Below are 13,086 nucleotides of genomic sequence, written 5' to 3'. Positions count from 1 at the left end.
CTATTTACTTTCTCACTCTCCAGGTGACTGCCTCACCCCTTCTCCTCTCTCCTCAAACCTCCAGCACCTTTTCTGTCCTCCTCAGTCTCCTGTCCTCCTCACTTTCCTTCATGACCGTGGTTTCTAGTTCAGGGAAAACTAAAAGCAATCAGAAGAGAACTTCCAGAGGCTCCCATCACCATCCCTTCTCTCCCGTTCATATGAATATATGCCCTTATAGTCTAGCTTTTCCCCTGTTCCCAGAGGTGAATTACCCCCAAGGCCACACCCTCCACTTGTGCTCCAGCTGCCCCTCCCTTGATTCCCTCCAACCTCACCTTTCTCTTGTCATCCTCATGTTTTCTGCTCTATTCGATTATCCCTATCAGCATAGAACAGGACATAATTTTTTCCATTAAAAAAAGACCCCTTTGAGGGCTTCCCTGGTGGCACAGTGGTTGAGAATCTGCCTGCCAATGCAGGGGACACGGGTTCTAGCCCTGGTCTGGGAAGATCCCACATGCCGCGGAGCAGCTGGGCCCGTGGGCCACAACTACTGAGCCTGCGCGTCTGGAGCCTGTGCTCCGCAACAAGAGAGCCCGCGATAGTGAAGAGGCCCGCGCACCACGATGAAGAGTGGCCCCCGCTTGCCGCAACTAGAGAAAGCCCTTGCACAGAAATGAAGACCCAACAACATTCAAAAATAAATTAAAAAAAAAAAAAAAGACCCCCTTGACCCTGTGTACCTGTCCAGCTACGACTCCATTTCTCTGCTCCCATTTGCAGTAGTGCTTCTCGGAAGAGTTGTCTACACCCACTGTCTGCAATTCCTCCCTTCCCGTTCTCTTTCTTGAATACACTCAGTAAGTCTGTGCTCCTACCTCACCACCCAACCTGCTTTGATTAAGGTCATGAGTGATATTCTTGTTTCTAAACCCACATGGACTGTGGCCCCTGACCTAGCGACACAGGGGCATTAATGGCCTCAAGGTAGGACAGACTGTGTGTGTCTCCACCCACTGAGCCTCCTTGTGGGCTCATCTCCAGGGGCGCGACATTCTTGCTTAGCTTTTCCTCCTGCTCTGTCCTGTTTCCTGTACTAACCCTAACCCTTCTCCCAAGGTTACTCTCTAAATAAACTTCTTGAACAGATATCCTTTCTCAGGCTCAGCTCCTAGCAACCCAACATAAGACAGTTCCTCTGTGCCTCGTCACTGGATGTTCAAAGGAAAACTGTCACATCTGTGTCAAATACGAGACTTTCCCTACTGTCATAATTAACCTTTGCCAGGATGCCAGTCTGTCGTGTGTCTGATATTTTCGGAGCTAGTTAAGAGGTTCTGCTTAGGTCCTTCTGTCTCCCTGACCTAGTTTCACTCAGATGAGGATAGCTTGCTATGAAAATTGAAACTAGCCTCTAGCACAGTGGCCAAAAATTAACACAGATCTGGCATATGGAAGGTATTCAGTACACACCTGTGAAGGAAGGAATAACTTAAGTTAGCCCTCTGATGGACTTAGTCCCTTTGTCTCGTATTGTTGTTGCTCTAGTCAGTATCTTCTGCCCTCTGACATCTGGAACGTTGAGTAGATGCTGACTTCTGCTTCCATAGAAGCAGGACATACACTAAAAAGACAAAGCTTCTCTTCTTCCAAACGACAAGCTCCTTGAGAATGCACAAAGGGTCTAGCACAGATGTCTTCACAAAACAGTCTCTTAGCAAATGACCCTTCAGAATGTCCAAGAACCTGTGGTTAGAAGAAATCTTAATGGACATTTATTGCAGCCACTTCCTGTTCTCATCTTTCCATCATGTGGTGAGGTAGCATAGGCATGGATCCAATGCAAACATGCAGTAAGCTTTGTTAAGCCCATTTTCTGGCAGCCTAGTTGATCTCTGGATGGCTCTGATTGGTAAAAATCACTTCTTTTCTATTCATGTATTGTTGTGCCTTCTCATTCCCATTCACTGGTCTAAATTCTACCGATTAGGGCAATATTAAACATCTAACTCCTCTTTCACAGGTTGCCCATTCAGATATTTGAAAGTAATTATCCTATTTCCTCTGAGTTTCTTTGACACATATCTTTCTGTCCTTATCAAAATCCAACCCATTTAACATGCTCTGATTCCCATCTCCTCTGTCTTCTCAGGGGTTTCTGTTCCCTCTCTCTGCTCCATTGTCAATCTCTCCCTGCCTAATGCTTCATTCCTGTTAGAACTATACATAATCTGGGATAGTGTTTCCCAGCTCTGGCAGACTCGACATCCCCCCTTTTTATAGCAAATATTTTGCAGTCCTCTCTTTCCCTTCTACAATGGAATTCATTGACAATACAACTTACACCTAGTAAGGTCTTAATAAGATGTGTTAGCCATAAAAAAATAGAGAAATAAAAGGAATGCAATTATAATAGGGACATTTATTTTTATATGTAAATACTTGGGCTGTGTGGTAGGTAGCTTCTTAAGTGGATTCCAGTTAAATTATCCCTTTGTTTCATCCCTTCCCCTCGAGTATGGGGTGGACCAAGTGATTTGCTTCTAATGAATGGAATACAGCAAAATGATGGGATGCTACTTCCAAGATTACACTATAAAAACTTCGACTTTCATCCTCTCTCTCTCTCTGGTTTCTGCTTACTCTAATGAAGCAAGCAGCCATATAGAGAGGACCGTGTTGAAACAAACTATGTACTACAACCTCTGGCCCATTGCCAGTGAGGACCTGAGGCCCTCAGTCCAAAAGCCTGCGTGGAACTGAATCCTGCAACAATGACGTGAGTGAGCTTAGAAGTGGATCCATCCCCAGCTGAGCCTTCATATGAGGCTGCAGCCCCAGTAGATATCTTGATTGCAGCCTTATCAGAGACCCTGAGCCAGAGGAACTGGCTGAGCTGCTGTACCTGTACTCCTGACCCAGAGAAATGTGAAATAATAAGTGTTGTTCTAAGCCACTAAATTTCAGGGTAATGAGTTACTCAGCAGTAGAAACTAACACTCCATGATGAAGTGGTCAGATGCTTGCATCTGTTTCTAAGGAATCATTTGGATTTAAGGGAAGTAAGATCAGAAGTTGTTCTGGACAGAAAGTTCAGGAATGGGAAAGAGCAGAGATGTGAGTGGACACAGATTAAAACCGACGTTAGATTACAAACTAGTTTTAGGAAAACCAGAATGACTCCAATGTTGACAAAAATCATCCCTTTTATAGCCAAGTGATCATCATACCATATATTCTAAGTTTAAAAACTTAATGAACAATGAGATCCTTGATGTTTTACTTGCCTGGACAAGCACAGTGGCTTGTTTATAGAACCTAAACGTTTTCCTGGACAAATGCTAAAATCTTTTTAAAATGCACATTATCAATACTTTGAAATAATTTTTTTCCCCTTAAATATGTGCTAACCTTTGACTATAGCTGCATTTTTTCCTTCTCTGCTGGGAATCAGTATGTCCTGTCTTCCCTATTTGATTGTATGAGGCCCCTTCTTCCCTGATGACCATGGGGAAAACCTTGGAGGGGCTTCATAGTCTGTAGTCTTTTTCTCACAAGGGTATAAAATAAGAGGATGAGGGAAATATCCTAAATTGAACTGGGAAAGTTGATAACATGTCAAGACAAGTTACAGACTCAGACTGTTAAAGTGAAAAAATGAGGAAGTATGGTAATCTTATAAATGAGCTCAGCTTTATTTGCTATTTGTAAGTGTTGGGACAAAATAATTTTCTTTGTTGTGATATGGATCAGGGTGGTGATAGTGTTATAGAAAACAAATCTCTTTGCAACCCATGTTGCTGTAGAGCATATAGTCAGGCATAATTTTGGTTGAGATACGTGGAAATTATGCAGGATTCAGAGCTATCTTCTTTTTGCAAACCACCCTGTGCAAGGCAGGATATCTGACATCCCTGGCTCTTGCCTAGTAAATGCCAGTAGTTCCCTTTAATAATTGTGACAATCAGAAATACTCCCACAAATTTTTAAAACTCCCTTCTGAGTGGTGGCACCCCCATTGAAAAATCACTGCTCTATTATTTCTTTAAAACTCATCATCAGGTCCTGTCAATGCAACTGTCAAAACAAACCCTGCCATTCGTAGTGCGATTAGTCCTTGAGCAAGGCTCCACCCGCAGCTCGGGAAGGGAGCATAAGACAGCTAAAGTCAATCAGTGCGTTCTATTCATCAGATGCCAATCATCGGTTTAGGGTACGTGACCCAGTCAGAGCTGATGACACAGAATGGAGCTTTCGCTTAGTATCTGGGGAAAGAGACTGTGGTCTTCCCAGCCAACCTGAATGACAGAGGTTGTAGGGTGTGGAGCTGCTGTAGTCACTTTGCACCTTGTAGAGCTATAGTAGACATCAACCCAGTGGACTGCGTCATTGGCACTGGTTCCCTACAGGTGATTCTTCCCAGGCTGTAAGTACTGCTAGATTTGAGGGGAAGGAAACTGTATTTCTACTTTATGGGTTAAGGGGTACATAACAGCATGGCCAAAGAGGAACTTGTTTGTGTAATCTGTGATCCCCGTACTTCCATAGAATATTTTCATTGCACTGCCTCGATCCCTGAACCAGTTATGTTGTTTTCAAGGCTACAACCTGTGCCCTTAGGGGAGGGAAGAGAAAGGAGGGTCAACACACAGGTGCACAAAAAGAGTTTCCCAGTACCAATTATTTTGTTTATTGTCTGTTTCCCCCACTAGAATGTAATCTTCATAAGGGCAAGAATTTTCACCTGTTTCGTTCAACGCTGCATCCCCAATGCCTCGGGCAGAGCCGCTGAGAGAAGCAGAAAAGGTTGGTTTCCTGGTTTTCTATATTTGCTGCCTAAACAGTATTCATTGATATCCACTCCCTTTCTGTTTTTTAACTTTTTATCATGGAAAAATTTTAAATATATGCAAAATAGAGAATACATAGATGCATCTCCTCGTACCCATTACCCAGCTTCACCATTGTCATGGCCAATTCAGTTTCATGTACACCTGTCTCCCAGTTCATCACCAGCATCACCAATGCAGGTTTTAACAGCGGTGCTCCTCCAGCGAGCCGAGGACTGTCAGGGCCTCACCCGCCTCCAGGGATGGGGCTTCGTTTCCAGCTGGCAGGTGGATGATCCAGTGCCACAATTCCGTTTTAGAGTTTATTTCCTTGGATTACTCCTGGCACCAACTCTCTGAGGTTAGGTTCTCTGGGAAACAGACATGGAGATGAAGATCTGTGTGAAACAAGTTTCCTGAGGAGTGACCGTGGTGTCTTTGCCTAGAGAGGAATAACAGAAGTAACCCTGAGCAGCAGAAGTTGAACTGTTGCTGTGGCTGTAACAGGGCCTCCGGCGGTCCCACTGGAGCCTGAGCTGGGACGGCCTTTTAGAGCTGTCCTACCACGAGGGAGCTCCAGGCCGCTATCTCCTTCCTCCATGGACCAGTCACTGGATGCCATGAACCTGGGCAGGGCGGCTCCCTTCACTGGGGCCAATTCCCAGAGAGGGGCTCAGAAGAGGACCCAGAGCCACCAACACTCCCAGCGGCTGCGGGACGATGCGGGGGACCTGGCACTGCTGTAGCCACCACTGTCCCCTTTTAAACACCTGTTGACCCGTTCAGCCCTTATTAAGCATTGCTTCTCCCCAGGCTCCACTCAGGCTTTTTCTTCTTTGACTTACATTTCTTTGGGGGAAGGGGAGATGCATGACATCTAGCGCCCTGGCTTTAGCTAGCCCCGTGCCTGGGTCCCCAGGGTTCCCTGCCCCTTGGTTTGTACTTCTGTTTGCACCTGGCCCCTCTGGACTGCCCACTTTTTGCATTGCCTGATTCTCCCCCGACTTGGCCTTAAGTGCCTCCCTGCCCTGCACGCCGTGGACCCAGGCTCCGCCTCCCAGCATGGATGTCTCAGCCCACCTGGGAGTGGACATGGGGTACATTACATGCATGTTTCCTGCCTCAGTGTCCAATTTTGCTCCATCCTTCCATCCCCCAAATCACAATCCATCACCCACACTGCTGCTGGGGGACAATTCCTCAAATACACATTTTGATTCATGCAGGAATAGTTACTGAACACTTGCAATGTCCTGCCTACATTATATTCTGGGCCTGCCATGGTTGAGTGGTGCAAATAAAGTTTCTGCTCTCGTGGAGCTTACATTTCAGTGGGGAGATACAGGCAATTACGGTACAGAAATGAATAAAGGAATGAGTGAACCGATAAGTCAATATGAGATAGTGGTAAATGCAATGCCAAGAATTAGAATAATGTGATAGAATGATGGCAGAGCTAGCAAAGGTCTCCCATTGTCTTATGGGTATGATTCAGATTCTAACTTGGCACAAAAGACTCCGTGGAGACAAGTTCTGGCCCCCCCCCCCCCCGTTAGGGCTGACTCGGGGGGGGCGGCGGGGAGGATGGTCTTCCTGCCCTTGGACTTGGTTGTTTAGGGTCGGCTTTTCCTGCAGGGCCAGGCCGGCTGCCTAGGTTCCTCCTTCCCCGTCTCCTCTGCCTTCCCTTATCCCCCTGGGACCCCTGTGCTGGAACAATGTCCCTTGTGAGCCACAGTGACAAAAGCCCAGCTGGCCTCAGCAGGTTTGTTCATATCAATGACTGAACCCAGACAATTAACCATCCCTTTCAACAGCAGCTTCTGCCGTGATTTTAGGGAAACGCTGACTAGGACATGACCTTTGGGAAGAGAGATTTTTGTGTTCGTTTGTTTGAAACCACAGGTGCAGGGCTCGTTCCTATTGAACCCGTTGCTGGGGCTGATTTGCAGCCCTACACTTAGCCTTGTCCCCTCGCAGCCCGGCACCCCATCCCCAATTCCACCTCACTGAGGCTATGGAAGGAACCTGTGCTAAGGAGGAAAGCTAAACACCACCTAAACGAAACCAAGCATGTTCTCGGCGGGTTCCACGTCGTGGCTGATAATTGCTCGAAAACCCCTGTTCTCATCAGGAGCCCGTGACCGCATTTCCCTGCGCCCCTCGCTGGTCAGCACGGATGAAAGTGGGAAGAGAGATTTCCCCCTCGGCTCAGAAACGGAAGCCCCTGGCAACCTTGCTTTTCTTACTTTTGGGGGCAGCTGATCATTAACCCGAAGACACGGATTACCGATTCCCTAAGCGCCCCTGACGTCCAGCCGGGGCTCCTGCCCCTCCTGGCGCCGCCTCTTCTCCCCTTGGCTTGGGCACAGCTTCCGTCACCTGCTGCTCGCCTCCCTCCTTCGCAGACCTGGTCACTGTCTTCCCTTCGGCTCCCCCTAGCGGCAAGCACGGTAAATCACCCGTGCTTGTAGCCGAGCCCTGGCTACAACAGCCCCTGCTCCAAGGCAGACTGAAAAGATGCTGAAATGAGAGAAAGACAAACATTTACCACTCAGAGGAGGTCCAACTTTTATTTGAACCACACAGACAGTCCCGTCGGAAATCGTGAGATATTTGTTCTTTATTGTTTGATTACACACAAAAAAATAACACACGAAAAATTACAGCTATATAAATCAGACTTTGTAACTTATACAGTGGAGCCTCTTAGGTGTTTTTCTGTTATTATACATAGCAACACAAGTGATGAAAAATAAAAACATTTTTATCTGAACGTTTATATCTGAATTGCAATGTGAATGAACTTGGTTCTGTAAGACTGATATTGATCACACTGACTGCCCTTTTGAGTGCAATCAAGTAGTTTACTGAGAGAGAACTGTTAACACTACGGTTATGTCTGTATTTCTGAGGCTGACAGTAGTCTTAAGAAGTGGGGTGAGCCGTATGGTATGAAGAAGGCTAGGAAGACCCTTCTGTGGCTAAAAGTTTTTCCTTGTGTCACGAGGTCTGAAATGATACACTTGCCTTGAGCTAAAGTCAAACGCTCCTATCAATAGGCAGATGTCATTAGAATCAATGAATTATCAGCTCTTTTTCCTTTCCATTGTTAAATCTCTAAAAGCCTAACTCTGAGCCACTGGGAAGAGGTGGGGAAAGGGTTCTGTAAGGAGCTGGGTCTATCTTCATGCCTCAGGGAAACTAAAGAACAGAATGAGAAGTGGGGACAGAGGCTGGGGGAGCCTCCTAGGAGGTGGAAAGAGGGGGTGAATAGGAGCTCGTAGCTTTCCCCTCCAGCTGTCCTCGGGCACCACTTTTAAAAGTTTCTATTTCATGAGTCTCTCTGAAAATTTCTCTCTCCAAAATGTCAGCAGTCCAAGTCTTTCAGGAGAGATGTTTATTCTTTAATTTACCTAAGTGTTAACGCACTAAATCCTCCCAACAGCGTTACGAGGTAGGCACTGTTATAATATTCACTGCACAGATAAACGGAGGCTCAGAGAGGTTAAGTGACTTGCCTAGAGTAAGCAAGGGGACAGATTCCGGCCTGGCAGGCACCTTAGCACACGTTCTGGAGCTGCCCTTCCAGCTGGAGGAGCGCACGGCTGGGCTTCGGAAGCGTGAGCCGATCAGATCCTTGCAGTGGGTCGACCATGACCTTTTAGGGCCCGTTGATTGATTATCAGTCAATCCTAAAAGGATAGTCTTTCACTGAAGCTTGATTTAGCACACAGAATTCTACCTTATGCTTCAGGATTCTAAGCAGATGAGTTAGGTGGAATCTGGGTGGCCTCAATTTTTTTGAGTTTGCATGATAGAGATGAGAATACTCTTTACCCCCCAATGGACACCAATTTTATCAATTACTATTTGTAGAACAAAGACAAGATTTCTTTAAGAAAGCTTTTTCTTGGTGGTTTAAGTGTTTAAAAATGACCAATCTAAAAACTTCACAGCAGTAGGAGCTGGAGGACTCACGCTCTGTGACCTTGACCATGCTTGTCACTGCACAGCGTATTGTTCTGGGGGGACCAAAGAAAGATGGAGGAAAAAACCCACTCCACGACCGAAACCCACACTCACTTTGTACATGCAGACAATCCATTGAATTAAAAGAGCAGTTAAAGAGAGACCAAACTCACTCTTGTAGCGGCTTTTTTTTTTTTTTTCCAACTGCGATTTTATCTAGCATGTTAGCATAAACCTGTGTGGTTAGAACTGTTACCAAGGGAAGGAGATCTAATTCCAGATCAGCCAGTGAAAGCTGGGTAGTTTTAACCACCAACATCTGCAAAAGCTAAATAAGACCCTTGACGCCTCCGCTGTGCAGTGTTTTCTACTGTATTTCTGGAAATGTGCTCAATTGTCACATAGTAAACAATAAATATTGGGCCAGTTCCCGGGGATGGTGGTGCTCTTAAAAAAGTGGTTCCAATTCCTATGTTCTTTGAAAACAACTTAAGTAAACACATGAAATAAGAGTCTCTTCCTTTCACCTCTGATTACTGGTCCATCTAAAATTCTGTCCATTTGGAATGGATGAGAAGATGGATGATGCCCTTAGAAAGATATATGTCTAGACGAGGGGGCAGATCAGTTTTATACTTTCACACAGAAAAAAACTTTTCTGCTCAGAGAGCCAGATGGTAAACAGAATTGCTCTACTTCATTCTGGAAGCGGTTCATGAAAGACAGTGCACTGGATACACTGACAGAGATGAATGCTTTGGAAAGGACTACCACCAAAACCAGAGACTTGATTTGCAATTGAGGGGGGAGGGGGTTTGTCGGTTTCCTAAGCGACTGATCTTCAAGAATGGCTTTAAGAAAGGTTTGAAATTAAAATTAAATCTGAAATCATGAGATAAGTAACATCTTCCTGAATACTTACACATTTGGGCACATGATTAATTTCTGGTCATTTGGCAGGACTGTTGTAACAAATCACAATCTGAAATAAACTTCTTATATTCAATTTGTATGCTAAAATGTATTTGCTTGGCATCCAAGGATTAGATTTTTGCCAGAGTTTTATAAAAGGGAATAAGGATTTGTGTTGCAAAGAGAAAATTAAGGGGGCTGGTATATCATCCTTCTGAACCATCCAGAATACTATTGTGGTTAAAAATTAACCAGTGTAGGATTAGCACTTTAGTATTTTAGTATTATGTGTTCACATATAGAGGTTCACGTATATAGCATTCCTCTTTCCAAAAGTAATTAGGGGATTCCATTAAAACCAGTTATTTGTGAACACTTTGTGATATAAAAGAGGTCCCTGTGCTGAACCCCACACTGGGAGATGGTAAATCAGTGGTTCCTTCCAGGATATGTTATGTTTGATTATACTTGTATTCCATAATATTTTACCCTTTTCATTTTGTGCTCATAGTTGCAGTGGTTTATGAAGTAACAGTCTCTAGATTTCATTCCAAATGGAAAATTGGCATGAAAACTCTCAATCCAATTATTTCTGTACACATTTTGAAACAAATCGTTTTGGCCCTTTTGAAAATTTTACAGGAGGTGATAAAAATAGGAAATTTCAGGTTTCAGATGTTTTATTGCATTCTTATAGCATAATAACAGCTTCATTAAAAAGAGTTTCACAATACAATGTGAACTTTGTGAGATTTCTAGAACACATTTGCTGGCCTTCTTTAGAAAGCTTTGTGTGCAAGAAAGTTGTTCTATATTACATGTTATATTTCATTTTATTTTGCTAAGGTTTTGTGAGATATTAAATTACTTGGCCCAAATGCATGATTGTAAAGATTAAAGAGCCTGGAAGGTGGTACTGCTCTCGGGGTTGAGGGCTCAGGACACTTCCCAGCTAAGATCACACACGAGCTGAGACAGGGGGCTCAGTTTCAGGACTTACTGAAATCTCGTGAACTGAGGGTACTTCAGTGTATGGGATGAGCTGGAGGTGGCGGACATGGGGGAGCTCTTCCCCAGAGCCCTGGAATGTCAGAGCTTCTGCTCAGTCATTGTGGGAGAACATGATGGGGAAAGCAAAGATGCCCTCTCTCCTCTAATGTTGGGAATTGATTGTTTCATGGGCTGACCACATTTTGGAGAGCGGAAAGGATCCTTAAAAGTCATCTAATGCAGATGTGCTTTTGCTACTCCACTCTCCTCTCCAGAACCCTGCTTCCAAACAAGGCTCAGATTTCTCCAGCGATGGGAAATTGAGTCTCCAAAGGCAGCGCCTTCCGTCTGTGAACAACCCCAGGGTTACAGAGTTCTTCCTGCTATCGAACTGAAATCTGTCTTCCTGTAATTTCCACCCATTGTTCCTAGTTATATGCCTCAGACCTGAAAAGAAACAGGCCTATTTTCCATTCTATGACAGCAATCAGCTCTCAGAGGGAGGCAGTGGGTAGAGTGAGAAGGATTTGTGGGCAGACAGGGTCCTATTCTCTCTGACCCTCGGTCTCCTCTTCTGTGAAATGCTGATTATAAAACCTGACTTACAGGGTGGTTGTGAATATTCGAGGAAACGTGTATAAGACATACAGAGGTGACTCAGTAACGGATTATCAGTATTATTACTATCGAAGGTGCCTAGTAATCTCCTCTAGAGTTTCCTTTTCTTTAGGCTAATTAGCCTCTATGTTTCATCAGTTTTTCATATTTTGTGGTTTGGGACCTCTCCATCTTGCCAGTCGTTCTCCTCTTGCCCAGCGCATTTCCGTCCTTTCTTATGCATGGCGGTTGCCAGAGAGCCGAGCTGGAGCATTTCCTGGGAGCCACGCCACCGGCCACTGAAACTGCATTGGCGTCCACAGAGGATGCTCTATTCTAGTCCTTCCCTTCAGAGACCAAACGTCCAGGAAATTCCTGTTGAGGAAGTGAGAGGCATTTCATGGAATAAGAAAAAGAAAGACTTGTGAGACTCAAGTTCACACTCTCTAATATTATTCTGTTAAATTACAGCGTGCTCCTTACCTGTTGGTCCTTGTGCCAGACACCTGCGTATTTCTCCTCTTGCTTACTCTTCACGTCAGCCCGGGCATGTTGACACTGTCTCTTATTTTCCTACTGAGAGATAGTCTGGAGAATTTAAGTAAGGGCAGCATTCCAGACTTGAACTTAGGTCCTCTTACTTGGAACCAGGGCCCTTCTCCAAGTCCGTCCGGTGGGATGAACATTCCAGATCTCTTTTCATCCTGCCATCCTACTTCCATCTTCTCCTTGCTGCCTCCCACCCTGCTTCTCCGACTTAGTGGGAAGGGAAAGTGGCAGTGGTGGCGGTGAAGGCTTTGATGCCACCTCCGCTCCATACAGGGCCCAGTAGAACCAGGAGGTTTGAGGGACCCTATCATTGAGTGAGGTGATATCAGTCTCTTGAAAACTAAGGAGGCAAAGATCATGTTAGTGACTTCTGAGGCTATTCTGATGATTGAACCCAATCAATCAGCACAAAAAACAGTAGGGTAGGCATGGTTTCCAGGCCGTGGGAAATCAGTGCCCTGGGCGCTCTGGACACTCACCTGCTAAACCTTCTCCGGAGAACGGAAGACTCCCGGAGGGAAGCAGAAGGCTCCTCCCCGCTGTGTCCACCGCCAGCTTGCCCTTCCCACCGAGGGACAGACGGGGAGACGTGTACTTGCAGACCACGTTCAGTCAGAGCGGACAGTTATCCCAGACGCCGAGCCCAAGTCTGCTTCCAGATCACCAGACCCACAGAGAGCCTAGAACCCTCCCTCCCCAGCCCTGTCCCAAACTTCTGCTTTGTATCCATCTCACTGTTTACTCCTGATTCTCTTGACTATTTCCTCAATACAGCATGTAGCTCCCTAATCCCAAAAGGGTATTTCATAAGACAGCCAATTACCATTCCTTGGTTAAGAGTACCATAATTATAATATCTATGGGCCCTTTTAACATTGCTCTAAATGGACATTTTCAAATCATTTGAGAAATATTAAAATTTAAAAATGCAGTAGAACCTTGGTCTAGGGGTAAATGTTTAATAATATATAAAAAGCAAGTGGTTAGAAAGGAAAGGAATGTGCCTGTAGCCAATGTTCTCTATAAAACAGAAACTCTAAAGCAATAAGTCCTAAACATCAGCCTAGAAAGGCCAGGATGGAGGTTGTCCAGCTCATAATAACATTCCTCTTCTTTTCATGTTGTTTCTTTTCCAGCTCATAGGAAAACAAATATAATAATATATTTTGCCTATAGGTGCCAAGACTTGTTCACTTTCAGGCACTTTTCTTTATTGTGTTTGGGAACAAAAGCCCAGCTATAGCATGAGGAAGAGAGT

General features: G+C 45.0%; 1 protein-coding gene across 4 annotated transcripts in view; it reads left to right on the top strand.

The window, feature by feature from the left end:
- Positions 1-13,086, top strand: part of LOC309647722 (uncharacterized protein) — a 356,212-nt gene that overhangs the window by 3,159 nt on the left and 339,967 nt on the right. For all 4 annotated transcript variants that reach the window (XM_082435301.1, XM_082435300.1, XM_082435302.1 and 1 more), the window contains exon 2: positions 4,695-4,788. In XM_082435301.1, the coding sequence (XP_082291427.1) occupies positions 4,695-4,788 (94 nt within the window). The remainder of the gene's footprint in view (positions 1-4,694; positions 4,789-13,086) is intronic.

The sequence above is a fragment of the Balaenoptera physalus genome (assembly GCF_965194825.1).
Source record: "Balaenoptera physalus genome assembly, chromosome: 18".
NCBI classification, from domain to species: domain Eukaryota; kingdom Metazoa; phylum Chordata; class Mammalia; order Artiodactyla; family Balaenopteridae; genus Balaenoptera; species Balaenoptera physalus.
Note: the sequence above shows the minus strand (reverse complement) of the source record. Positions and strands in the feature narration are given on the sequence as shown.